The sequence below is a fragment of the Entelurus aequoreus genome, linkage group LG22 (genome assembly GCF_033978785.1).
Source record: "Entelurus aequoreus isolate RoL-2023_Sb linkage group LG22, RoL_Eaeq_v1.1, whole genome shotgun sequence".
Taxonomy (NCBI): Eukaryota; Metazoa; Chordata; class Actinopteri; order Syngnathiformes; family Syngnathidae; genus Entelurus; species Entelurus aequoreus.
In genome coordinates this window covers 4,788,958-4,815,888 of record NC_084752.1, presented here as the reverse complement: position 1 = coordinate 4,815,888, position 26,931 = coordinate 4,788,958, and the positions used below count along the sequence as shown (strand labels likewise).

At 35.7% G+C, this 26,931-nt stretch overlaps 1 protein-coding gene across 8 annotated transcripts in view; it reads left to right on the top strand.

Annotated features, from left to right (window-relative positions):
• inpp4b (inositol polyphosphate-4-phosphatase type II B) overlaps positions 1-26,931 on the top strand; it is a 489,649-nt gene that overhangs the window by 396,131 nt on the left and 66,587 nt on the right. For all 8 annotated transcript variants that reach the window (XM_062032293.1, XM_062032295.1, XM_062032296.1 and 5 more), the window contains one exon: positions 21,039-21,222. In XM_062032293.1, coding sequence (XP_061888277.1) covers positions 21,039-21,222 — 184 coding nt within the window. The remainder of the gene's footprint in view (positions 1-21,038; positions 21,223-26,931) is intronic.

Here is a 26,931-nt window from a genome sequence, read left to right as displayed (position 1 = left end):
AAGTCTTGACAAGCCAAATTTTCTTGTTCTATCGGCAGATAATTTTGCTTAGTTCAAATAAAATACCCCTAATTTTTGTATATTTTTTTCTTGTTTTTGAACACTGACTTTTTTGCCGTGTTGGCAATAACACCAAGTCATCAAGTTCAGTTCAAAACTTGAGACAAACTTTCTTGCATCACATTCCTAAAAACAGTCGAGTTCCTGTTGTATGGAGGAACTTGGACCATTGTAAACTAGCTTGGTACTGGTACTAAAAAATGTTCAATACTTTTCGGTACTTTTCTAAATAAAGGGGACCACAAAAAATGGCATTATTGGCTTTATTTTAACAAAAATCTTAGGGTACATTAAACATATGTTTCTTATTGCAATTTTGTCCTTAAATAAAATAGTGAACATACCAGACAACTTGTCTTTTAGTAGTAAGTAAACAAACAAAGACTCCTAATTAGTCTGCTGACGTATGCAGTAACATATTGTGTCATTCATCTACCTATTATTTTGTCAACATTATTAAGCACAAGTGGTAGAAAAGTATTTATTAATCTACCGTATTTGCCGCACTTTAAGGCGCACCTAAAAACCTCCAATTTTCTCAAAAGCTGACAGTGCGCCTTATAATCCGGTGCGCCTTATATATGGACCAATATTGAACAACAACAGGTCTCGCAACTACTGTATAGACTGTATAATGCATATGTTCCTTCTTGACTGCACTTAAATGTAGAGTATATGTAGAATATATTTATATTATTTATATATTATATATTGTATATATAATGTATTATATATATTATATTATTTATTATTATTCTTGTTTATTGTGAGCGAACTGTGGTGCTGAATTTCCCACAGGGATAAATAAAGTACTTTCTATTGTATTCTACTCTATTCTACTGGATGCATAACGTAACCCCAGCCTCTACTGTAGCGTCTATTCTATGCGCCTTATAATGTGGTGCGCCTTATATATGAACAAAGTTTTAAAATAGGCCATTCATTGAAGGTGCGCCTTATAGTGCGGAAAATACGGTACTTGTTCATTTACTGTTAATATCTGCATACTTTCTCTTTTAACATGTTCTATCTACACTTCTGTTAAAATGTAATAATCACTTATTCTTCTGTTGTTTGATACTTTACATTAGTTTTGGATGATACCACAAATCCGATACCAAGTAGTTACAGGATCATACATTGGTCATATTCAAAGTCCTCATGTGTCCAGGGACGTATTTACAGAGTTTATAAACGTAATATACACTTTAGACAAACGAAAGAAGATGTTGTGATGCCAAAAAACGTCAACGTAATCATAGTAGTATCGACTAGATACGTGACTGTACTTGATATCATTACAGTGGATGTCAGGTGTAGATCCACCAATGGCGTTTGTTTACATTTTGATGCCGGTGAGCTAAGGTGTGTAGTAAAGCATGTTTAGCTATTCCTCGTCCTGCAGTGATAATGATACTTGTAAGAAACGTACTTTATTTGTCGCCATGGAGACGAAGATTAGTGATTTAGAAGTAGCTAAAACATTGCCTATATATATATATATATATATATATATATATATATATATATATATATATATATATATATATATATATATATATATATATATATATTTGTTACGTACACTGTAAAAATAAATCTGTATATTTTGCGAAAAAATTTTGTAAAATTTACGGTTGTTTTACAGCATTTACTGTCAGTGGACAAACTTACCAGTTTTCTTTTAGCTAAAATTCCGGCGACGGAGCTATCAGATTTTTACCGGTAAAATCCCAAAAGGATCATTTTTATGAGAGAAAAGGTAAAGCTCTTAATTTAATAAAGCTTTGAAAGAAGGACAAAAGAGGCAAATTAAGATCATATCCATCGCTCCTGGATCACAGGCTCTCAAGTGCGCCCCCTGGGGACGCCTTACTAATAGGATTGCCTCACAGCTGAGATCAGCAGCACCCGGCAGGCTGCAGTCTGGACTTGTTTGGATGCACAACATGTGTCACTCTAGTGGTCACTTGAGTGATGCCTAAAGAAATTACTTTTTTTTTTTTTCCCCCAACCGCTCGTAGATTGCAAAGCCCTTACAGTCCAAGCCAGATCCAATTAGCGGTGGAGTTTTGGAGTACAAGGAATGGAGTGTTTGGAGACGAGCTAATAAATTGAACGCAGAAAAGGAGGAGTTTTTGTGATGAGGAAAAAAAAAAAAAATGAAGACTTGTTCACGCTTCAAGTGACCTGTGCTGGTATCTGCTGGTGTAGCATGAACGCTGATAAGGTTAGCGTATTGTAAAGAATCCATTCAAGTGAAAAGCAGTTACTCTGTGAATGTCAGATAAAACTTTAGACGCCATTCTTCCGGGAGACAAAGCTTTTTGTTTCATATTTGACTTCACTAATCACTCGCTGTGGCTTAAAATTTCACATTTTCCGCCCGGCTGGTTCACTGCCAAAGAGAGCCTGCGCTTGACCTTATCCCCGTTTTGACCCAATCCTCACCTGGATTCAATATTTGGAGCTTATCCACTACGGCGCGGACTACAATGGCGGACGCGTGAAGTTTTTGGGACTTACGCAGATTCCAAATACACAAAACAGATGTATCAGTTTTCCATTTACAGTAAAACATCGTTAAAAACAAGATTTTACAGTAAAAATATGGCAGTTCAGTCAACTATAGCAGTGTGGGAGATTATCTAATTTCACCTATTTGGGTTAGAAATATTTTTTGCAAAGCAGTAATTATAGTCTGCAAATGATGTGTTGTTGTTGAGTGTCGGTGTTGTCTAGAACTCGGCAGAGTAACCGTGTAATACTCTTCCATATCAGTAGGTGGCAGCAGGTAGCTAATTGCTTTGTAGATGTCGGAAACAGCCGGAGGCAGCGTGCAGGTAAAAAGGTTTTTAATGCTTAAACCAAAAATAAACAAAAGGTGAGTGCTCCTAAGAAAAGGCATTGAAGCTTAGGGAAGGCTATGCAGAACGAAAGTAAAACTGAACTGGCTACAAAGTAAACAAAAACAGAATGCTGGACGACAGCAAAGACTTACTGTGGAGCAAAGACAAAGTACATCCGAACATGACATGACAATCAACAATGTCCCCACAATGAAGGATAAAAACAACTGAAATATTCTTGATCGCTAAAACAAAGTAGATGCGGGAAATATCGCTCAAAGGAAGACATTAAACTGCTACAGGAAAATACCAAAAAAAAGAGGAAAAGCCACCAAAATAGGAGCACAAGACAAGAACTAAAACACTACACACAAGAAAACAGCAAAAAACTCCAAATAAGTCAGGGTGTGATGTGACAGGTGGTGACAGTACACCTACTTTGAGACAAGAGCTATATTGATGCATGCTTGGTTATGCTTTAAAGTCATATCCAACAATTGCGACGACAACTTTTTACTGTCAACTGAGTTTCGTTTTTTAGTGATTTCTGCTGGTGGTGTGCCTCCGGATTTTTTCAACGCAAAAAATGTGCCTTGGCTCAAAAAAGGTTGAAAAACACTGAACTAGAGCTGCAGCTATCGAATATTTTAGTAATCGAGTATTCTATCGAATATCCAGATCGAGTACGAATAAATCATGTTTTTGCCTCATTTTTATTTTTATTTTTGTACTTATTTTTTGTCCTGTCCAGCTTCTCAGGCAAATCATATAGTTGATGTAGATGCCCATATCGGCTGTACTAATGTACTTTACAAAAGAGAAGTGTGGGATACTTCTCTTGTTGCCTTATTTGTATTTTGACTTTATCAAATGGATTTATATTATTATTTGGTGCAGCCGAGCCGGAGATATATTTTTGCTTAATTAAGGTTTAATTATACATGTTAGGATGTGCCCTCAATTGTTGTGTCTGGCTGGCCTAATTGTCTTTTATTTCCTAAACGCCTCTTTTCATTATTGAAGGCTGACACGCACAGCTGAAATGCGTCCATTTTTAAATTTGAAGTATGCAATACAGTTCATTGCATTCTTTGCATGCAAAATAGTAATCAATGTTCATTTTGCCATCATAACATGTTTGAGATGAAAACACCGTTCGGTTGTTAATTTAATGCTACGTTTAGTCCCGGCTATTTTTTCACAAAACTTTATTGTCCCAACTCGTAAACAAACAACATGGCGCCTCTCTAGACTGTAAACAAACGCCGTTCTGTTCTTAATTTAATGCTACGTTTAGTTCCTGTAAATCAACATATATTACTTTGAAGAAACATTCAGTCTAAATTAACATATTATATTTTGTAAAAAAACATTCTAATTAAATCAACATATTGAAAAAAACAAACTAAATTTAAAACTAAAACTAAATGTAGCATTAAATCAACAACAGAGCAGCGTTTGTTTACAGTCTCGAGAGGCGCCATGTTCTTTGTTTACGTGGGACAATAAAGTTTTGTGAAAAAGATAGCTGGAACTGAACGTAGCCTTAAATTAACTTTACTGTTTTGTTGTTAATTTAATGCTACGTTTAGTTCCTGTAAATCAACATATTTTACTTTGAAGAAACATTCAGTCTAAATTAACATATTTTATTTTGTAAAAACTTTCTTCTGTCCAAATTGACATATTTTATTTTTTTTAAAAACATTCTAATTAAATCAACATATTAAAAAAAAAAAACTAAATTTAAAACTAAAACTAAATGTAGCATTAAATCAACAACAGAGCAGCGTTTGTTTACAGTCTCGAGAGGCGCCATGTTGTTTATTTACGTGGGACAATAAAGTTTTGTGAAAAAGATAGCCGGAACTGAACGTAGCCTTAAATTAACTTTACTGTTCTGTTGTTAATTTAATGCTACGTTTAGTTCCTGTAAATCAACATATATTACTTTGAAGAAACATTCAGTCTAAATTAACATATTTTATTTTGTAAAAACTTTCTTCTGTCCAAATTGACATATTTTATTTTGTAAAAAAAAAAACATTCTAATTAAATCAACATATTCAAAAAAAATTAATAAATCTAAAACTAAAACTAAATGTAGTATTAAATCAACAACAGAGCAGCGTTTGTTTACAGTCTCGAGAGGCGCCATGTTGTTTATTTACGTGGGACAATAAAGTTTTGTGAAAAAGATAGCTGGAACTGAACGTAGCCTTAAATTAACTTTACTGTTTTGTTGTTAATTTAATGCTACGTTTAGTTCCTGTAAATCAACATATATTACTTTGAAGAAACATTCAGTCTAAATTAACATATTTTATTTTGTAAAAACTTTCTTCTGTCCAAATTGACATATTTTATTTTGTAAAAAAAACATTCTAATTAAATCAACATATTAAAAAAAAAAAAAAAATCTAAAAGTAAAACTGAATGTAGTATTAAATCAACAACAGAGCAGCGTTTGTTTACAGTCTCGAGAGGCGCCATGTTGTTTATTTACGTGGGACAATAAAGTTTTGTGAAAAAGATAGCCGGAACTGAACGTAGCCTTAAATTAACTTTACTGTTCTGTTGTTAATTTAATGCTACGTTTAGTTCCGACTATCTAATTCACAAAACTTTATTGTCCCAACAAGTAAACAAAGATGGCGCCTCTCTAGACTGTAAACAAATGCTGTTCTGTTGTTGATTTGATGCTACATTTAGTTTTAGTTTTAGTTTTACATTTAGTTATTTTATTTTTTTTAATATGTTGATTTCATTAGAATGTTTTTTACAAAACTAAAATATGTCAATTAGAGATGTCCGATAATGGCTTTTTTGCCGATATCCGATATTCCGATATTGTCCAACTCTTAATTACCGATTCCAATATCAACCGATACCGATATATACAGTTGTGGAATTAACACATTATTATGCCTAATTTTGTTGTAATGCCCCGCTGGATGCATTAAACAATGTAACAAGGTTTTCCAAAAATAAATCAACTCAAGTTATGGAAAAAAATGCCAACATGGCACTGCCATATTTATTATTGAAGTCACAAAGTGCATTATTTTTTTTTTAACATGCCTCAAAACAGCAGCTTGGAATTTGGGACATGCTCTCCCTGAGAGAGCATGAGGAGGTTGAGGTGGGAGAGGGGTAGGGAGTAGCGAGGGGGGGTATATTGTAGTGTCCCGGAAGAGTTAGTGCTGCAAGGGGTTCTGGGTATGTGTTCTGTTGTGTTTATGTTGTGTTACGGTGCGGATGTTCTCCCCAAATGTGTTTGTCATTCTTGTTTGGTGTGGGTTCACAGTGTGGCGCATATTTGTAACAGTGTTAAAGTTGTTTATACGGCCACCCTCAGTGTGACCTGTATGGCTGTTGACCAAGTATGCCTTGCATTCACTTGTGTGTGTGAAAAGCCGTAGATATTATGTGACTGGGCCGGCACGCAAAGGCAGTGCCTTTAAGGTTTATTGGCGCTCTGTACTTCTCCCTACATCCGTGTACACAGCGGCCTTTTAAAAAGTCATACATTTTACTTTTTGAAACCGATACCGATAATTTCCGATATTACATTTTAAAGGCCTACTGAAATGAATTTTTTTTATTCAAAAGGGGACAGCAGATGTATTCTATGTGTCATACTTGATCATTTCGCGATATTGCCATATTTTTGCTGAAAGGATTTAGTATAGAACAACGACGATAAAGATCGCAACTTTTGGTATCTGATTAAAAAAAAGGCTTGCCCCTACCGGAAGTAGCGTGACGTAGTCAGTTGAACATATACGCAAAGTTCCCTATTGTTTACAATGATGGCCGCCAGAAGTGAGAGAGATTCGGACCGAGAAAGCGACGGTTTCCCCATTAATTTGAGCGAGGATGAAAGATTTGTGGATGAGGAAAGTGCAAGTGAAGGACTAGTGGGGAGTGGAAGCGATTCAGATAGGGAAGATGCTGTGAGAGGCGGGGGTGACCTGATATTCAACTGGGAATGACTACAACAGTAAATAAACACAAGACATATATATACTCTATTAGCCACAACACAACCAGGCTTATATTTAATATGCCACAAATTAATCCTGCATAAAAACACCTAGGTGTTTGTTATGCTAGCTCCTAGCTACTAGCTACTTGCTCGAGCTAGTTATTGCTCGAGCGGTATATGGACGGGATCCCGTCCATAAAACCCGCCAATACAATTCAAACACCTGCACAACACACACAATCACTCAGCCCAAAGGACCGTTCACCTAACCCAAGGTTCATAAAGCTTATATATTTAACCAAAGTTACGTACGTGACACGCACGTACGGGCAAGCGATCAAATGTTTGGAAGCGCGCGGGTGGGACCTGATATTCAGCTGGGAATGACTACAACAGTAAATAAACACAAGACATATATATACTCTATTAGCCACAACACAGCCAGGCTTATATTTAATATGCCACAAATTAATCCCGCATAACAAACACCTAGGTGTTTGTTATGCTAGCTCCTAGCTACTAGCTCGAGCTAGTTATAGCAAGCGATCAAATGTTTGGAAGCGTACTCACGGTATCGCGTCTGCGTCTGTTAACGAAGTCAAAGTCCTCCTGGTAAGAGTCTCTGTTGTCCGAGTTCTTCGATCTTGACTGCATCTTTCGGGAATGTAAACAATGAAACACCGGCTGTGTTGTGTTGCTGACTTCCCTCGCAAAATACTCCGCTTCGCACCGACTTTCTTCTTTGCTTGCTCAGCTTCTTTCTCCATAATGCAATGAACACATTGCAACAGATTCGCCAACAAAGATGTCCAGAATACTGCGGAATAATGAGACTTTATAAGTTAACCCGGCCGTATTTGCATGTGTTGCAATGTTAAGATTTCATCATTGATATATAAACTATCAGACTGCGTGGTCGCTAGTAGTGGCTTTCAGTAGGCCTTTAAAGCATTTATCGGCCGATAATATCGGCAGTCCGATGTTATCGGATATCTCTAATGTCAATTTTTGAGTGTGAATGTTGTCTGTCTATCTGTGTTGGCCCTGTGATGAGGTGGCGACTTGTCCAGAAAAGGGATGGATGGATGGATGGATGGTCACAAAGAACATGTTTTTTCTGCAATGAAATCTTGAATTCTGCTTGAGTAGCGTGAAGTTCAGAGCTAATGACGTGCACAATAACACAGTCTGTTGATGACCCCTCCTTTTGCTCCTTTCCACTGGCCCGTAGTCTCCTTTACAAGGAGACCCCGCACGTTAACCTCATTGGGGCCGTAACCGCAGATTCGGCAATCGGTCTTTGTCTCACAACGTGCATAAAATACTGCGACAATTGCTGCCATCACAACAGGTCAGGAGAAATGAGTATCGCGTGCTAATGCATTCACTCTTCGTTACGGCTCTGGTTTTATTTTCCAAGGTGCACTATTGGCGGCGCCGTGATACAAAACAGTGACCCGGAAAAAAGGACAGACGATTCCCGTGTTGAAGAGGCGGCATAAAACGGGTTGTTAACTTTGCCATCTTTGAGAAGCACACACTAGTTTGCTTTGATGGGTTTTTTTCAGGATACTAGCTTAGGGCCGGGGCGATCCATCCATTTTCTACCGCTTGTCCCTTTCGGGTCGCAGGGGGTTCTGGAGCCTATCTCAGCTGCATATCGACGGAGGGCGGGGTACACCCTGGACAAGTCGCCATCTTATCACAGGGCCAACACAGATAGACAGACAACATTCACACTCATATTCACACACTAGGGACCATTTAGTGTTGCTATATATACATATATATGTATATACAGTATATATGTGTATATGTATGTATATATATGTATATGTGTATATGTATATGTAAATATGTATTTGTATATATATGTGTATATGTATGTATGTATATGTATATGTATATATACGTATATATATATATATATATATATATATATATATATATATATATATATATATATATATATATATATATATATGTATATGTATATATACGTATATATACAAATTTTTTTAGCCCAATGCAGTTCCCCGGACAAAACGTTTGGACACCCTTCATTTAAAGTCAGTGACTAAAAATAAGTAAATAGTTCTCAGTGTTTCCCATAAACTGCCAAGATACCTCTGGCGGTGGGGGCGTGGCTATGGGCGTGGTCACCATGACATCATCGAGTAATTTGCATAATTTACTACAATGATATGATTTTCTCTAAAAAGGCTCAAAAAATGTATACTTACTAATTAATAATAACAGTTTTGTTTTAAACATCCATCCATCCATCCATTTTACAATATAATTACAACACTTTATGTACATATTTATATACAGATTTGAACAATAAGTTATTCACTGAAATATATTTATTAATTGTGGTTCTTACAAAAAAATATATCTTATAAAATATAAAAGCTAAAATGTTTCTTAAAGCTCTGCCCCTTTAATTAGTGCATACTAAATCATTTAACTTTAGCCTACTACTACAACCATATTATTTACCAGCAACATAAAGTGAAACAGAGGCAGAGGTGTCCTGCCACAGTCAGTAACAAATAAACAGAAAACAGTAGTGGTCAAATACAAATAAGGCAACAAGAGAAGTATCCTACACTTATCTTTTGTAAAGTAAATCTGAACAGCCTATATGGGCATCTACATCAACTATATGATTTGCCTGAGAAGCTGGACAGGACAAAAAAAATTAATTAAAAAATTAAAAAAAAAAATTTTTTTTAATTTGTGGCGGACGTAATTCTTTCGTGGCGGGCCGCCACAAATAAATGAATGTGTGGGAAACACTGGTTCTTCAAAGGAGGGAAATCATTAGAAATAAAATTTAAAATCTATTAATAATAATTAATAATTTGCAGTGTACATTTTAGGCAACATTACACTATTGTGGGACACCATCCATCCATCCATTTCTACCGATTGTCCCTTACGGGGTCGCGGGGGGTGCTGGAGCCTATCTCAGCTGCATTCGGACGGAAGGCGGGGTACACCCTGGACAAGTCGCCACCTCATCGCAGCATTGTGCGACACTTGGTTGGGGGGGGAAAAAGCACATTGACATATTTTTGAGCCACCAACAAGTGCTGCATGCACACATGTTGTGCACACACATACTTTAGTGTAATGTTTTCAGCGCGATATTAGTCCATCACAGATGGAGACGGTCAGAGAAAAGAAAGCAGCAGAAGTGTTAGCAGGAGGCCAATAAAAGAGCAATTTGTCTTTGTGCCAGCACCCTCCAAGGGTGTCTGAGAGGAGTGTTTGGGGGCTTTGGGATGGTGGTGAGGTGGAGCTTTCAGCATCTATTAAAAAAACTTGCATCAGCCCCGATTTGGCAATGACCAGAGAGCGTGATAGTAGTTTGTCTTGCCGGCCGGGCTTTGAAAGAGTTTAATCAATATTTGCGTTTAGTATTCTTTGCGAGCATTTATCTCCCCTTTAATACATGTTGTCCCGCTTTAACTGCTCGCATTTTTAATGGCAGCCACTGCGCTTTGCTGAGGTGCTCTAATCTTACATTAATTGCCTCTTTTTGGGGTCCATGCCGACATATAATGATGTTTTTCTAGCAGCCAAGCTCTTAAAGTTGTTTATGTTGTGCTGTGCAAACGTCCTACATCAGAGGTGTCAAAGTGGTTTTCACTGAGGGCCACATGGCAGTTATGTTTGGCCCCAGAGGGCCGCTTCTAACAGTGAATGCTATTATTACACATTATTTTATGCATTTTATTAATAGATTTTTTTTTTTTTACTAAAATGTAAAAAAAAATCTGGCAATAATTTCACCTCAAAATGTAGTGTATATTACTGTAAATGGAAAAAGAGTACTACTGTTTTTATGGTAAAAAAAAAAGGCAGCTCAGTTGCCAGAATTTTACTGTAAAATTGAAATTTGTTTTTTTACTGTAAATAAAAAAAAAGTGCAATTGTACAGTCAAATTTTGGATATGATGGCAGTCACACATAAGAGATATGTGTAGACTGCAATATGACGGCAGTCACACATAAGAGATACGTGTAGACTGCAATATGACGGCAGTCACACATAAGAGATACATGTAGACTGCAATATGACGGCAGTCACACATAAGAGATACGTATACACTGCATTATTATGGCAGTCACACATAAGAGATACGTGTAGACTGCAATATAATGGCAGTCACACTTACGAGATACATGTAGACTGCAATATGATGGCAGTCACACATAAGAGATACGTATAGACTGCATTATGAGGGCAGTCACACATAAGAGATACGTGTAGACTGCAATATAATGGCAGTCACACTTACAAGATACATTTAGACTGCAATATGATGGCAGTCACACATAAAAGATACGTGTAGACTGCAATATGATGGCAGTCACACATAAGAGATACGTATAGACTGCATTATGATGGCAGTCACACATAAGAAATACGTGTAGACTGCATTATGATGGCAGTCACACATAAGAGATATGTGTAGACTGCAATAGGATGGCAGTCACACATAAGAAATACGTGTAGACTGCATTATGATGGCAGTCACACATAAGAGATACGTATAGACTGCATTATGATGGCAGTCACACATAAGAGATACGTGTAGACTGCATTATGATGGCAGTCACACATAAGAGATACGTGTAGACTGCATTATGATGGCAGTCACACATAAGAGATATGTGTAGACTGCAATATAATGGCAGTCACACTTACGAGATACATGTAGACTGCAATATGATGGCAGTCACACATAAGAGATACGTGTAGACTGCAATATAATGGCAGTCACACTTACGAGATACATGTAGACTGCAATATGATGGCAGTCACACATAAGAGATACGTATAGACTGCATTATGAGGGCAGTCACACATAAGAGATACGTGTAGACTGCCATATAATGGCAGTCACACTTACAAGATACATTTAGACTGCAATATGATGGCAGTCACACATAAAAGATACGTATAGACTGCAATATGATGGCAGTCACACATAAGAGATGCGTGTAGACTGCATTATGATGGCAGTCACACATAAGAGATACGTATAGACTGCAATATAATGGCAGTCACACTTACGAGATACATGTAGACTGCAATATGATGGCAGTCACACAAGAGATACGTGTAGACTGCAATATGATGGCAGTCACACAATAAAAGATACGTGTAGACTGCAATATAATGGCAGTCACACATAAGAGATACGTGTAGACTGCAATATGATGGCAGTCACACATAAGAGATACGTGTAGACTGCAATATGATGGCAGTCACACATAAGAGATACGTATAGACTGCATTATGATGGCAGTCACACATAAAAGATACGTATAGACTGCATTATGATGGCAGTCACACATAAGAGATACGTGTAGACTGCATTATGATGGCAGTCACACATAAGAGATACGTATAGACTGCAATATAATGGCAGTCACACTTACGAGATACATGTAGACTGCAATATGATGGCAGTCACACATAAGAGATACGTGTAGACTGCAATATGATGGCAGTCACACAATAAAAGATACGTGTAGACTGCAATATAATGGCAGTCACACATAAGAGATACGTGTAGACTGCAATATGATGGCAGTCACACATAAGAGATACGTGTAGACTGCAATATGATGGCAGTCACACAATAAGAGATACGTGTAGACTGCAATATGATGGCAGTCACACATAAGAGATACGTATAGACTGCATTATGATGGCAGTCACACATAAAAGATACGTGTAGACTGCAATATGATGGCAGTCACACACAAGAGATACGTATAGACTGCATTATGATGGCAGTCACACATAAAAGATACGTATAGACTGCATTAGGATGGCAGTCACACATAAGAGATACGTGTAGACTGCAATATAATGGCAGTCACACTTACGAGATACATGTAGACTGCAATATGATGGCAGTCACACATAAGAGATACATGTAGACTGCAATATGACGGCAGTCACACATAAGAGATATGTGTAGACTGCAATTTGATGGCAGTCACACATAAGAGATACGTGTAGACTGCAATATAATGGCAGTCACACATAAGAGATACGTGTAGACTGCAATATGACGGCAGTCACACATAAGAGATACGTGTAGACTGCAATATGATGGCAGTCACACATAAGAGATACGTGTAGACTGCAATATGATGGCAGTCACACATAAGAGATATGTGTAGACTGCAATATAATGGCAGTCACACACAAGAGATACGTATAGACTGCATTATGATGGCAGTCACACATAAGAGATACGTGTAGACTGCAATATAATGGCAGTCACACATAAGAGATATGTGTAGACTGCAATATGATGGCAGTCACACTTACGAGATACATGTAGACTGCATTATGATGGCAGTCACACATTAGAGCTATGTGTAGACTGCAATATGACTCAAGTAAACAACACCAAAATGTTATATGTTCCATTGAAAATATAGAACATTACACACGGCGCTCAAAAAATCTATCAAAATGTTTTAGTAGGACTTTGGTAAGCTATGAAGCCGCACTGCTTGATGGATTGAACTGTGCTTCAACATAGGAGTATTATGGTGTGTGTAGAAGGCAGGGGTGTCCAAACTTTTTCCACTGAGGGCCGCACACGGAAAAATTTAAGCATGTGGGGGCCATTTTGATATTTTTCATTTTCAAACCTTAACAAAATATATGGATTTTTTTTTTTAACCTTTAGGGCTCCCGGGGACTATAAAGGGTCTCAGTCATTAAACTGTTAAAAATAAGTCAAATTATTATTTATTTTTTTTATTTAACGCTTACAGTAAATCTCTATATCAATTTCAGGTTGATATAAAGTAAAAAAAAAAAAAAAAAGGTTTTCTGTCAAAGACAACTTTGTTTTTTATAGTAAAACTGAAATATGCAGTATTTAGTAATTAGAGCCTTAAAAGATCAATAATGCAGGACACCATTGATTTTAAGTCTTTAATATTTTTGAGTAATAACAGTGAAAAGTTAAATAAAATCCTACTAAATATATCTGGGATCCAAAAGGTCCCCCACTCATAAAGTGATACATTTTTATTAGGTTTTTTTTACTTTTAACGCTTAAATTACGAGATCAACTTCAGATATATCTGTCCATTTTACGTTTGAACTATTATTTTGTTTGTATTATAAGCTTTTTGTCAAATAAAACTTTCATGTTATTTTATGGCAACCACACAATATATGCAACATTTTTTCCACATAAAACATTTTAAAGTGATATTTTTTAAGTAATAATTCATTATAACATAGATGTTTAGTCTTTTTTTTTTTTTAACAATGGCAAAAAAAAGAAAAATAAACAAAGACAAAATTAAAAAAAACAGCCTGCATGGCAGCTTTGTGTCAACATTGCAACTTTTTCTTGTTGGATTTCACCTCATTCCACTTTTTTAAAATGTTTTTTTAAATGTTTGCAATATTATAGAGCAGGGGTCACCAACCTTTTTGAAACCAAGAGCTACTTCTTGGGTACTGATTAATGCGAAGGGCTACCAGTTTGATACACACTTAAATAAATTGCCAGAAATAGCCAATTTGCTCAATTTACCTTTAACTCTATGTTATTATTAATAATTAATGATATTTACACTTAATTGAACGGTTTAAATGAGGAGAAAACACAAAAAAAATGACAATTAAATTTTGAAACAAAGTGTATCTTCAATTTCAACTCTTTAAAATTCAAAATTTAACCGAAAAAAAGAAGACAAAAACTTAAAAAAAGAATTTATGGAACATCATTAGTAATTTTTCCTGATTAAGATTAATTTTAGAATTTTGATGACATGTTTTACATAGGTTAAAATCCAATCTACACTTTGTTAGAATATATAACCAATTGGACCAAGCTATATTTCTAACAAAGACAAATCATTATTTCTTCTAGATTTTCCAGAACAAATTTTTTAAAAGAAATTCAAAAGACCTTGAAATAAGATTTCAATTTGATTCTACAGATTTTCTAGATTTGCCAGAATAATTTTTTTGAATTTTAATCATAACAAGTTTGAAGAAATATTTCACAAATATTCTTCGTCGAAAAAACAGAAGCTAAAATTAAGAATTAAATTAAAATGTATTTATTATTCTTTACAATAAAAAAAATAAATTTACTTGAACATTGATTTAAATTGTCAGGAAAGAAGAGGAAGGCATTCAAAAGGTAAACATGTATATGTTTAAAAATCCTAAAATCATTTTTAAGGTTGTATTTTTTCTCTAAAATTGTCTTTCTGAAAGTTATAAGAAGCAAAAAAAAAAAAAATAATGAATTTATTTAAACAAGTGAAGACCAAGTCTTTAAAATATTTTCTTGGATTTTCAAATTCTATTTGAGTTTTGTCTCTCTTAGAATTAAAAATGTCGGGCAAAGCGAGACCAGCTTGCTAGTAAATAAATAAAATTTAAAAAATAGAGGCAGCTCAATGGTAAGTGCTGCTATTTGAGCTATTTTTAGAACAGGCCGGCGGGCTACTCATCTGGTCCTTACGGGCTACCTGGTGCCCGCGGGCACCGCGTTGGTGACCCCTGTTATAGAGTTTGCAATTTTTGCAGAATGTGTTGCGGGCCGGTAAACAATTAGCTGCGGGCCGCAAATGGCCCCCGGGCCGCACTTTGGACACCCCTGGTATAAGGTATCATCGGTTACTTGTTTTTTTTGCTGATATTACACCAATATCTTGTAGCAGTATTGGACCATGACACCCTAAATTCAAGCTTGAAACATAAATAACCTACATTAATGCAAATAATAAAGATCCCACCCTTTGGCGGGCCAAATTTGGCCCAGGGACACACCTGATTTAGACACTAATGCTGCTATGTATGCTACACCCCGACTATAATGCAGCATATGCAGGTTTAATTTTGACAGTGACTCAGGAGTTCCGACAAAAGTTAGTTTGTAATTCCTGTCAACATCGCTCGAAGCAACAGCAGCGAGTGTAAAAGCAGACATTTTGACTTAGAAGTGGCGGAGTGTAGGCGTGTGCCCCTAAACAAAGGAAGAAAATAACAAGTTCTTTGGGGAGCTCCTTGCAACAAAAGACGAGTGGAGCGCTAATCCAAGCAAGGCGGGGGGATCGTCTTCACCTGGATGTAATTTACTGCGGCAAGGAAACAACGCTGGTCTCCGACTTCACCCTGGAGTTTAATCGCCTCCGACGGGAGAGTTTCGAGGCTGCGATTCGTTAGCGTCGCTCCCAGATTGTATTGTTTTTCAAACCAACACGGACGCCAAACACACCTGAAGCACACCTGCGGCTCGGTGTGCCACGCTCACTTCCAGTCGGACTAACGGAAAATTCTGATGAGGCAATTAAAGCTGTCTCTCCTTGGCCGAGGACTCCCGGCATTCATTACTGCCGGTCGCATGGCCTCCCTAATGGCGTGGAGTTTGTGCATATGTGCATACATCCTTTGAGGTTCACATAAAACAACTGTGCAACACCTCCTTCTCCCGCCTCAGGAACATTGCAAAACTCCGCCTGTCAGGGTTCAAACACTGATGACATCTATTAAACAAGACAAGAAGCAAGGAATTAAACAGAGACAGAATTCAATTTGGCTCAATTGAGGAGAAACGTCTGGACTGTACTCTTTGCACAGTTCCACCACGCTCTGACGAAAGATTGTACGCCTAGGGATGATGTTCGAAATCGGTTCTCCCGGTTGTTCGATAAGAAAAGAACCGATTCCATGGACTCGAATCCCTTTTTGAGAACCGGTTCCCGTTATTCGAATCCCTGGGAATGTACGTTACACAGGAAATGCCCTGTGGGACCTGCAATGTTATGCCCATTTGATTGTAGACTCTTACTGACCCCTTGTGGCGATATGAAAATACTACAGTCAATATTTTTTTATTTTTTTTATTTTATTTTTTTCTTATAAAATAAAAGTGAGCTTTTGTTAAACCAAATATGGTGTTTTTTTCCATATACAACAACCTATCTGGATTCGATAAGAGAATCGATAAGAGAAATAAGGAATCGGTTCGATAAGAGGATTTGATAATGGGCTCGAACTCGATAATTTCTTATCAAACATCATCCCTATGTACGCCTCCTTTTTTATTTGGACTTTCCCTGATTACATGGCAACAGCTGTTTCTAAGGGAGGGGGGTCGTAAACAGCCATCGCCTTTGATTACAAAACAGTTCAAAGAAAAGGTCCTAAACAGTTCAAAGAAAAGGTGCCTTGAGGGAGGTCAGGCCCTGCCTCCTCTCCGGGTCAAGACAAAATCTTTCTGTGGATTACAATACATCAAAGAAACCGACGCCTTCATGTCGCTTCCATTCCTACACAGTGGAGTTTTACAAGCCTTTTGCTTGGTAGGATCAAAGACAGCTTTTGGGCGAACTCAATGCAACACAAAGTGTTGTGATAACTTAGATACAATTATTCTGACACCGCCCCTCACTCACTTTCTCTGATGCCGAGAGGCTCGTCCACACCTTTGTCTCCTCCAGGCTAGACTACTGCAACTCACTTCTTGTCGGGATCCCCAGCAAGAACATCCAGAAGCTGCAATACATACAGAATAGTGCTGCTAGGATCCTGATGAGAGTGTGGAAATACGACCACATCACACCAGTTCTCAAATCCCTTCACTGGCTTCCTGTTCCACTCAGGGTTGAATACAAAGTCTCCCTACTAACCCACCAGTGCCTCCATGGTAATGCCCCCCTCTACCTCAAAGAACTACTCACCCCCAAATCCTCCATACGACACCTCCGCTCCGGACAGGCTAACCTCCTCCAACCTCCGAGGACAAAGCTCCGAATTATGGGAGCTCCGCCACTCCCAGTCTGTGGAACACTCTCCCTGACCACCTGAGGGCACCACAGACTGTGGATGCTTTTAAAAAGGCTTAAAAACCCTTCTTTTTTTTCCTTTTTTTAAACTTTTTTTTAGATATATGCATACTAGTTTTAGCTATTAGGCTGTTCTAGTTTTTATTTTTCTTTATTTTATTTTTTTAATGCACTGTAGCACTTTGAGGTTGTTAGCTCAATGTAAAGTGCTTTTACAAATAAAATCTATTATTATTATTATATGAGTCAACAAGACGGTGACTTCTTTCCACTATTTTCCATCGACTCTGCTGGTAAATTGAAGTGGATTTCATTTCAGTTTGAAATGATATCGCGTTACGTCCAAAGGTGTCCCGATCCAAAATGGATTTTGGATGTCGGTCCTGATATCAGCAAAAAACAAGTAGCGGATGATATTGTCACAGACACAGTGAAACCTCACCTTCCCTCAAAAACTTGTAGAGTCTGGAACACGGACTCAAATGTACAGAAGAAAATGGTAATGACTTCAATAGAACTAAAAATGTCAGATTTTATTTCATTTCATTTCATTTTTATTTATCTCCTTCATTGATGTGCATCTTTGATAGACAATTCTAACACAATTATTCAGTTACACCGTTACACAGCAATGCCTAAGAAGGAGCAGGATGAAGAAAAATCTTATATTTTCCTGCCCCCTTCACATAATACATAGTCTTACTTAATGATATGTGAACCAACAATTACATCCAAATATAACGAAAACAAAACAAAACAACAAAAAAAACACAAGTGCAAAACTTCATGAAGTACAAACCGAGCAAAAAAACAAAAGAAGTAATATACACCTCACGGGATGATACAAAACAAATACAAAACCAGGCAAAAAACAAGTAAATTAATAAATATAAAGCAAAATGTAAACACTTATGGCTGTCCATATGATTTTATTGTTCTGTCTTTATATATTTTTTTATCGTTTTGCATTGACTTGGATTGACATTCATTGAGGAAAAAATGAATCACCTGCACAAATATAAGATGTGTGAGTGATTTTGATTTTATTTTTATTAAGGATCCCCATTAGCTGGTTGCCACAACAACCCGCTAGTCTTCCTGGGGTCCACAAACTCAATACAATTACAAGTAAAAGCATATAATTATAACTACACAATACAGAAACAAATAAAAATCATCAACAAGCAAACAATTTACAGTCCCAGAATATTAATTACCATATAAATAGAACTACACAATACAAAAGCAGACAAAAATCATCAACAAGCAAACTAATTTACAGACTCAAAGTGAGTGGGTCGTCTTATACTTGGGTCAATCTAGTATTTAGATTTGAGGCAAGTGTAGCAAAAATCAACTTCTGGACCACTCAGGGTTCCTGGCAGACCACCAGTGGTCTGCAGGCCAGACTTTGGAGACGTCGCGCATGCAGGGCATCTCTTGGCTGTCGTGGGTTGAATGGTAGGACGCCCCCCCGCCCCCCTCGGGCCTGGCCTACATAGATGTGCAGCACTGACTGTAAACTCTCTGCACGCTTTACAAATGACTGCCTCGCTCCTGGCAGGAAGTCAGCGCAAACTCAGTCTTAAGTCATTAACCCCGGGAGAGAGTTTTCACTGAAGCCATTTGCCTCCCCAAATCGACCGAGTGACAAAATGTGTGGGGGGTTTTTAGAGCCTGAAATTCAGTATTAAATGGATTCCCTTCTGGATGTGAGGGAAGGATTTGAATGCAACACACGAGGTGACGTCGGGCACTATTTTGACAGTGGAACAACAACCCAGAGAGGGTGTGGAAGTGAACATTTGCATGTGGACAGAAATGCACAATTAAACTAATATAAAATGTTTCATATTGATATTTATTTGTATTTTATTTTTATAATTATTTGACAAAATGTATCAACTTGTGGTGCATTTTTTGGGCCATTCATGTAATAAATAGGAAGTCCAAACTTGTGATTTACATCAGTGGTCCCCAACCACCGGGCCGCGGCCCGGTACCGGACCGCGGACCGATTGGTACCGGGCCGCACAAGAATTTTTTTTTTTTTTTTTTTTTTTTTTTTTTTTATGAAATCAACATAAAAAACACAATATATACATTATATATCAATATAGATCAATACAGCCTGCAGGGATACAGTCCGTAAGCACACATGATTGTATTTATTTATGTAAAAAAAAAAAAAAAAAAAATTATTTTTTTTTTAAATACTACACCCCGCCCCCTCCCCCCCACCGGTCCGAGGGACAAATTTTCAAGCGTTGACCGGTCCGCAGCTACAAAAAGGTTGGGGACCACTGATTTACATAACTCGGGCGTTCCTCGAGGCACCTGTCAGGTTCAAACACTGATGACATCTATTAAACAAGACAAGATGCAAGGAATTAAACAGAGACAGAATTCAATTTAAAAAACATTACAAAAAAAATATTACTATGATTACATCGATATTTTTTAGCATCACAAAATCTTTTTTCATTTTTAAAAAATTCATATTATGTTTATAAACTCAGTAAATATGTCCCTGGACACATGAAGACTTTGAATATGACCAATGTATGATCCTGTAACTACTTGGTATCGGATCGATACCCAAATTTGTGGTATCATCCAAAACTAATGTAAAGTATCAAAGAAGAGAAGAATAAGTGATTATTACATTTTAACAGAAGTGTAGATAGAACATGATGAAACAGAAAATAATCAGATATTAACAGTAAATGAACAAGTGAATTAATAATTAATTTTCTACAACTTGTCCTTAATAATGTTGACAAAATAATAGGTAGATAAATGACACAATATGTTACTGCTTACGTCAGCAGACTAATTAGGAGCCTTTGTTTGTTTACTTACTAATAAAAGACAAGTTGTCTAGTATGTTCACTATTTTATTTAAGGACAAAATTGCAATAATAAACATATGTTTAATGTACCCTAAGATTGTTTGTTAAAATAAAGACAATAATTCATTTTTTGTGGTCCCCTTTATTTAGAAAAGTATCGAAATACATTTTGGTACCAACCCTACTTTCTTGACTGTTGTCTGATGTAATATGCAGATTTTTTTTTTTTTTCATGAACTCTTACACAAGTGTAAAAATAAGTTGAAATGTTGAATCAGAGGATGCAACGTGGGCTCGTGAACATCCTTTATTTTTTATGCTATTTTTATGCAATCTGACCACCTTTAGGGCAATCCGTATTGATTGAGTGCACTGCACTGTAGAGTGAACGATGCTAACCAGATGCACTCGGTGTGTCGTTGTCCGCAGCTTCAGCACCGCCTACCAGTGCATCTACTACTCCCCAGAGCACACGGCCAAAGCTCAGGAGGTCTTGAGCAGCGTCAGCCTCCTGCAGCCGCTCATCACCAGCTTAGCGGACCAACTCCTCCAAGCTGCTCAGGAGCGATCCTCGCCTGGACTCAGGGAGGCGCTCAGGAACCTCTCTGACAAGGTAACATCAGCTGTGGTACTAGTGTAAAAATAAGTTAACGTGTTATTAGTAGGGATGTCCGATAATATCGGCCTGCCGATATTATCGGCCGATAAATGCGTTAAAATGTAATATCGGAAATTATCGGTATCGTTTTTTTTATTATCTGTATCGGTTTTTTTTGTTTTTTTTAATTTAATTTTATTTTTTTATTAAATCAACATAAAAAACACAAGATACACTTACAATTAGTGCACCAACCCAAAAAACCTCCCTCCCCCCATTTCTTTCTGTTATCAATATTCTGGTTCCTACATTATATATCAATATATATCAATACAGTCTGCAAGGGATACAGTCCGTAAGCACACATGATTGTGCGTGCTGCTGGTCCACTAATAGTACTAACCTTTAACAGTTAATTTTACTCATTTTCATTAATTACTAGTTTCTATGTAACTGTTTTTATATTGTATTACTTTCTTTTTTATTCAAGAAAATGTTTTTAATTTAGTTATCTTATTTTATTATTTTTTTTAAAAAGTACCTTATCTTCACCATACCTGATTGTCCAAATTAGGCATAATAATGTGTTAATTCCACGACTGCATATATCGGTTGATATCGGTATCGGTTGATATCGGTATCGGTAATTAAAGAGTTGGACAATATCGGAATATCGGATATCGGCAAAAAGCCATTATCGGACATCCCTAGTTATTAGTGTTAGAGGTTTTCTGCTACTGTCAAAGAAAAGTTGTATTTGTGACAATAATGTGGAATTTTACAAAGAATAGTGTCAGGTTCAAACACTGATGACATCTATTAAACAAGACAAGAAGCAAGGAATTAAACAGAGACAGAATTAAATTTGGCTCAATGAGGAGAAACGCGTAGACGAAAGATTGTACGCCTCCTCTTTTATTTGGACTTTCCCTGATTACATGGCAACAGCTGTTTCTAAAGGTACGGGGGTCGTAAACAGTCATTGCCTTTGATTACAAACAGTTCAAAGAAAAGGTCGTAAAAGAGTTCAAAGAAGAGGTCCCTGGAAGGGAGTCAGGTCCTGCTTCCTCTTCGCTTTGTAGATCTCGGGTCAAGACAATATCATTCTGTTGATTACAATACATCAAAGAAACAGAACACCTTCATGTTGCTTCCTATCCTACACAGTGGAGTTTTACAAGCCTTCTTTTTGGTAGGATGAAAGACAGCTTTTGTCTTCTCGTTACTCATGGCAACACAAAGTTTTGTGATAACTTAGATACAATTATTCTGACAAATAGTAAGAAGAATGTTATCTTGTGAAGATTAAGTGGTTATGCTCGGACAGGGGGGTCGAACTGGTTTTCACCGAGGGCCACATCGCGGTTGTGGCTGGCTTCAGAGGGCCGCTTGTAACCATGAATCATTCATGGATATAAATGTATAAGGAATCACGTTAAGGTATTATTATACCATTTTCTTTTTAAATGTTTGCAATAAAAAAACTGGCAGCTCAGTCGCTACAGTTTTTCTTTAATCTATGGTGGTTTTTACAGCATATTACTGTAAATGGAAAAAGGGTACTATAGTTTTTGTATGACAAAATCCTAGCAACTGAGTTTTTTACTGCATACTCTACACTATTGTTATTTTTACAGTGTACAGTTAGATGGAAAACTTGCTTTAAAAGCACATGTTTGTCATTATTATTTTTATTTTAACAAAAAAAGTTTGACATGTATGATGGTATTATATTTGTTGCATTTTTAGATATAATTACATTTGAAAATATATGCAATTGCATGCATTAGGTGTATTTTTTTCTGTCAAAATGGAAAGAAGTAATAATTTTGTAAAGTACTTCATTGGCACATATTTTAAAGCTTTTGCTGGCCACTTTATTTATTTTTATTTATTTTTTTTTTTTTTTTGCGGGCCACTTTAAATAATGTGGCAGGCCATATCTGGTAAAAAGTAAAAAGTGTTATTTGTGTGCTTGGTTGTCATTTTGTAAGGAAATAGTTGAGAAAAAAAAATCTTGGTTTTATGAAATCCCAGTTGTCATGTCATATGAAAAAGTCCTGTTAGAAAAAAAATATATACAAATTTATAAAACTGAGTTATTTCTCTAAGCATCACAGTACACATTTTTCTCAGGATATCACAACTTTTTTTTTTTAAAACAAAACATTTGAAACAGTAATTTGACATTGTTCCCCAAGTTATAACTTCATCTTTTTCTCATAACATTTTTTTTTTTTTACCACCTGATTCTCAGAAAATTTCAGCTATTTCTCGTGACATTAATAATTTTTCTCAGAAAATCACTCATCGAATACGATTTTTCTTGCAAACGTACAATTACGATTTATCCTAGTCTAACAATACCACTTTTTCTCAAAAATGACAACTTTTTTCTCCTAAAATGACTTTTGAGACAATAAAAGTTGTTTTTCACAGCAATACAAATTTACGACCTTTCTGACGCAAAGGTTTTCTTTTTTTCCCGGTTTTGACAAATATTCCAATGAAATAAGAACTTCATTCCCATAAAATTGCGATCTTTTTAGCATAAAATTACGACTTTTTCCCCGAAATGTTAATTTTTTTCTACAAAAATTTGTTTTTTTAGCATAACCGCTTGATTCGCAGAAAATCACAGCTGTCGCAAAATTACTGTTTTCTTTATATTTTTTCCTTTCCTTTTTTTATTTTATTTTATTTTTTTAACGTTATAATGACCTTATTCCCATTGTGATACGACTTAATTCTCATCAAATTACACGATTTATCAGTAATATTATGACATTTTCTCAGAAATGTAAACCTTTTTCTAACGGAGTTCAGATTTTTTTTCATAGCATAATCCGGGGGTCGGCAACCGTCTAGCGCCGCCCTAGTGGCTCCCTGGAGCTTTTTCAAGTAAAATTGGATCATAAGTCCATTTCCCCCAAAAGTTGTGTAACTAATTGACGATCAACAAGAAAAAAGCAGGTTTCTCAAGTTAAATCGCTCATTTGGTTATATATATATATATATATATATATATATATATATATATATATATATATATATATATATATATATATATATATATATATAAAACATTTATAAAACTGAGCTATTTCTCTTAGCATCACAGTACACATTTTTCTCAGGATATCACAACTTTTTTTTTAAAAAACAAAAAACATTTGAAACAATAATTTGACATTGTTCCCCAAGTTATAACTTCATCTTTTTCTCATAACATTTATTTTTTTTACCACCTGATTCTCAGAAAATCGCATCTATTTCTCATAACATTAATAATTTTTCTCAGAAAATCACTCATCTAATACGATTTTTCTTGCAAACGTACAATTACGATGTATTTGACGCAGAATTACTGTTTATCCTAGTCTAACAATACCGCTTTTTCTCAAAAATGACAACTTTTTTTCTCTTAAAATGACTTTTAAGACAATAAGAGCTGTTTTTCACATCAATACAAATTTACGACCTTTCTGACACAAAGGTTTTCTTTTTTTTTCCGGTACTGACAAATATTCCAATGAAGTAAGAACTTCATTCCCATAAAATTGTGATCTTTTTAGCATAAAATTACGACTTTTTCCCCGAAATGTTAACTTTTTTCTACAAAAATTTGTTTTTTTAGCATAACCGCTTGATTCACAGAAAATCACATCTGTCGCAAAATTACTGTTTTCTTTATATTTTTTCCTTTCCTATTTTTATTTTATTTTATTTTTTTAACGTTATAATGATCTTATTCCCATTATGATACGACTTAATTCTCATCAAATTACACAATTTATCAGTAATATTATGACATTTTCTCAGAAATGTAAACCTTTTTCTAACGGAGTTCAGATTTTTTTTTCATAGCATAACCCGGGGGTCAGCAACCCTCTAGTGCCACCCTAGTGGCTCCCTGGAGCTTTTTCACGAAAAATATATAAAAATTTTGATCATAAGTTTATTTCCCCAAAAAGTTATGTAAGTAATTGACGATCAACAAGAAAAAAGCATGTTTCTCAAGTTAAATCGCTTATTTGGTTTTATATATATATATATATATATATATATATATATATATATATATATATATATATATATATATATATATATATATATATATATATATATATATAATTTTTTTAAATTTATTTATTTATTTTTTAATTATAAAACTGAGCTATTTCTCTTAGCATCACAGTACAAATTTTTCTCAGGATATCACAACTTTTTTTTAAAAACCATTTGAAACAGTAATTTGACATTGTTCCCCAAGTTATAACTTCATCTTTTTATCATAACATTTTTTTTTTTTTACCACCTGATTCTCAGAAAATCTCAGCTATTTCTCGTGACATTAATAATTTTTCTCAGAAAATCACTCATCGAATACGATTTTTCTTGCAAATGATAAATGATAAATGGGTTGTACTTAGCGCTTTTCTACCTTCAAGGTACTCAAAGCGCTTTGACAGTATTTCCACATTCACCCATTCACACACACATTCACACACTGATGGCGGGAGCTGCCATGCAAGGCGCTACCAGCAGCCATCAGAGGCAAAGGGTGAAGTGTCTTGCCCAAGGACACAACGGACGTGACTAGGAAGGTAGAAGGTGGGAATTGAACCCCAGTAACCAGCAACCCTCCGATTGCTGGCACAGCCACTCTACCAACTTCGCCACGCCGTACGTACAATTACGACGTATTTGAGGCAGAATTACTGTTTATCCTAGCCTAACAATACCACTTTTTCTCAAAAATGACAACTTTTTTCTCCTAAAATCACTTTTAAGACAATAAAAGTTGTTTTTCACATCAATACAAATTTACGACCTTTCTGACGCAAAGGTTTTCTTTTTTTCCCGGTATTGACAAATATTCCCATGAAATAAGAACTTCATTCCCATAAAATTGCGATCTTTTTAGCATAAAATTACGAGTTTTTCCCCGAAATGTTAATTTTTTTCTACAAAAATTTGTTTTTTTAGCATAACCGCTTGATTCACAGAAAATCACATCTGTCGCAAAATTACTGTTTTCTTTATATTTCTTCCTTTCCTTTTTTTTTTTTTTTTTTTTTTAACGGTATAATGACCTTATTCCCATTATGATACGACTTAATTCTCATCAAATTATAAGATTTATCAGTAATATTATGACATTTTCTCAGAAATGTAAACCTTTTTCTAACGGAGTTCAGATTTTTTTTCATAGCATAACCCGGTGGTCGGCAACCCTCTAGCGCCGCCCTAGTGGCTCCCTGGAGCTTTTTCAAGAAAAATATATAAAAAATTTGATCATAAGTCCATTTCCCCAAAAAGTTGTGTAACTAATTGTCGATCAACAAGAAAAAAGCATGTTTCTCAAGTTAAATCGCTTATTTGGTTTTATATATATATATATATATATATATATATATATATATATATATATATATATATATATATATATATATATATATATATATATATATATGTGTGTATTAAAAAAAAATTATAAAACTGAGCTATTTCTCTTAGCATCACAGTACACATTTTTCTCAGGATATCACAACTTTTTTTTTTAAAAACAAAAAACATTTGAAACAATAATTTGACATTGTTCCCCAAGTTATAACTTCATCTTTTTCTCATAACATTTTTTTTTTTTTACCACCTGATTCTCAGAAAATCTCAGCTATTTCTCGTGACATTAATAATTTTTCTCAGAAAATCACTCATCGA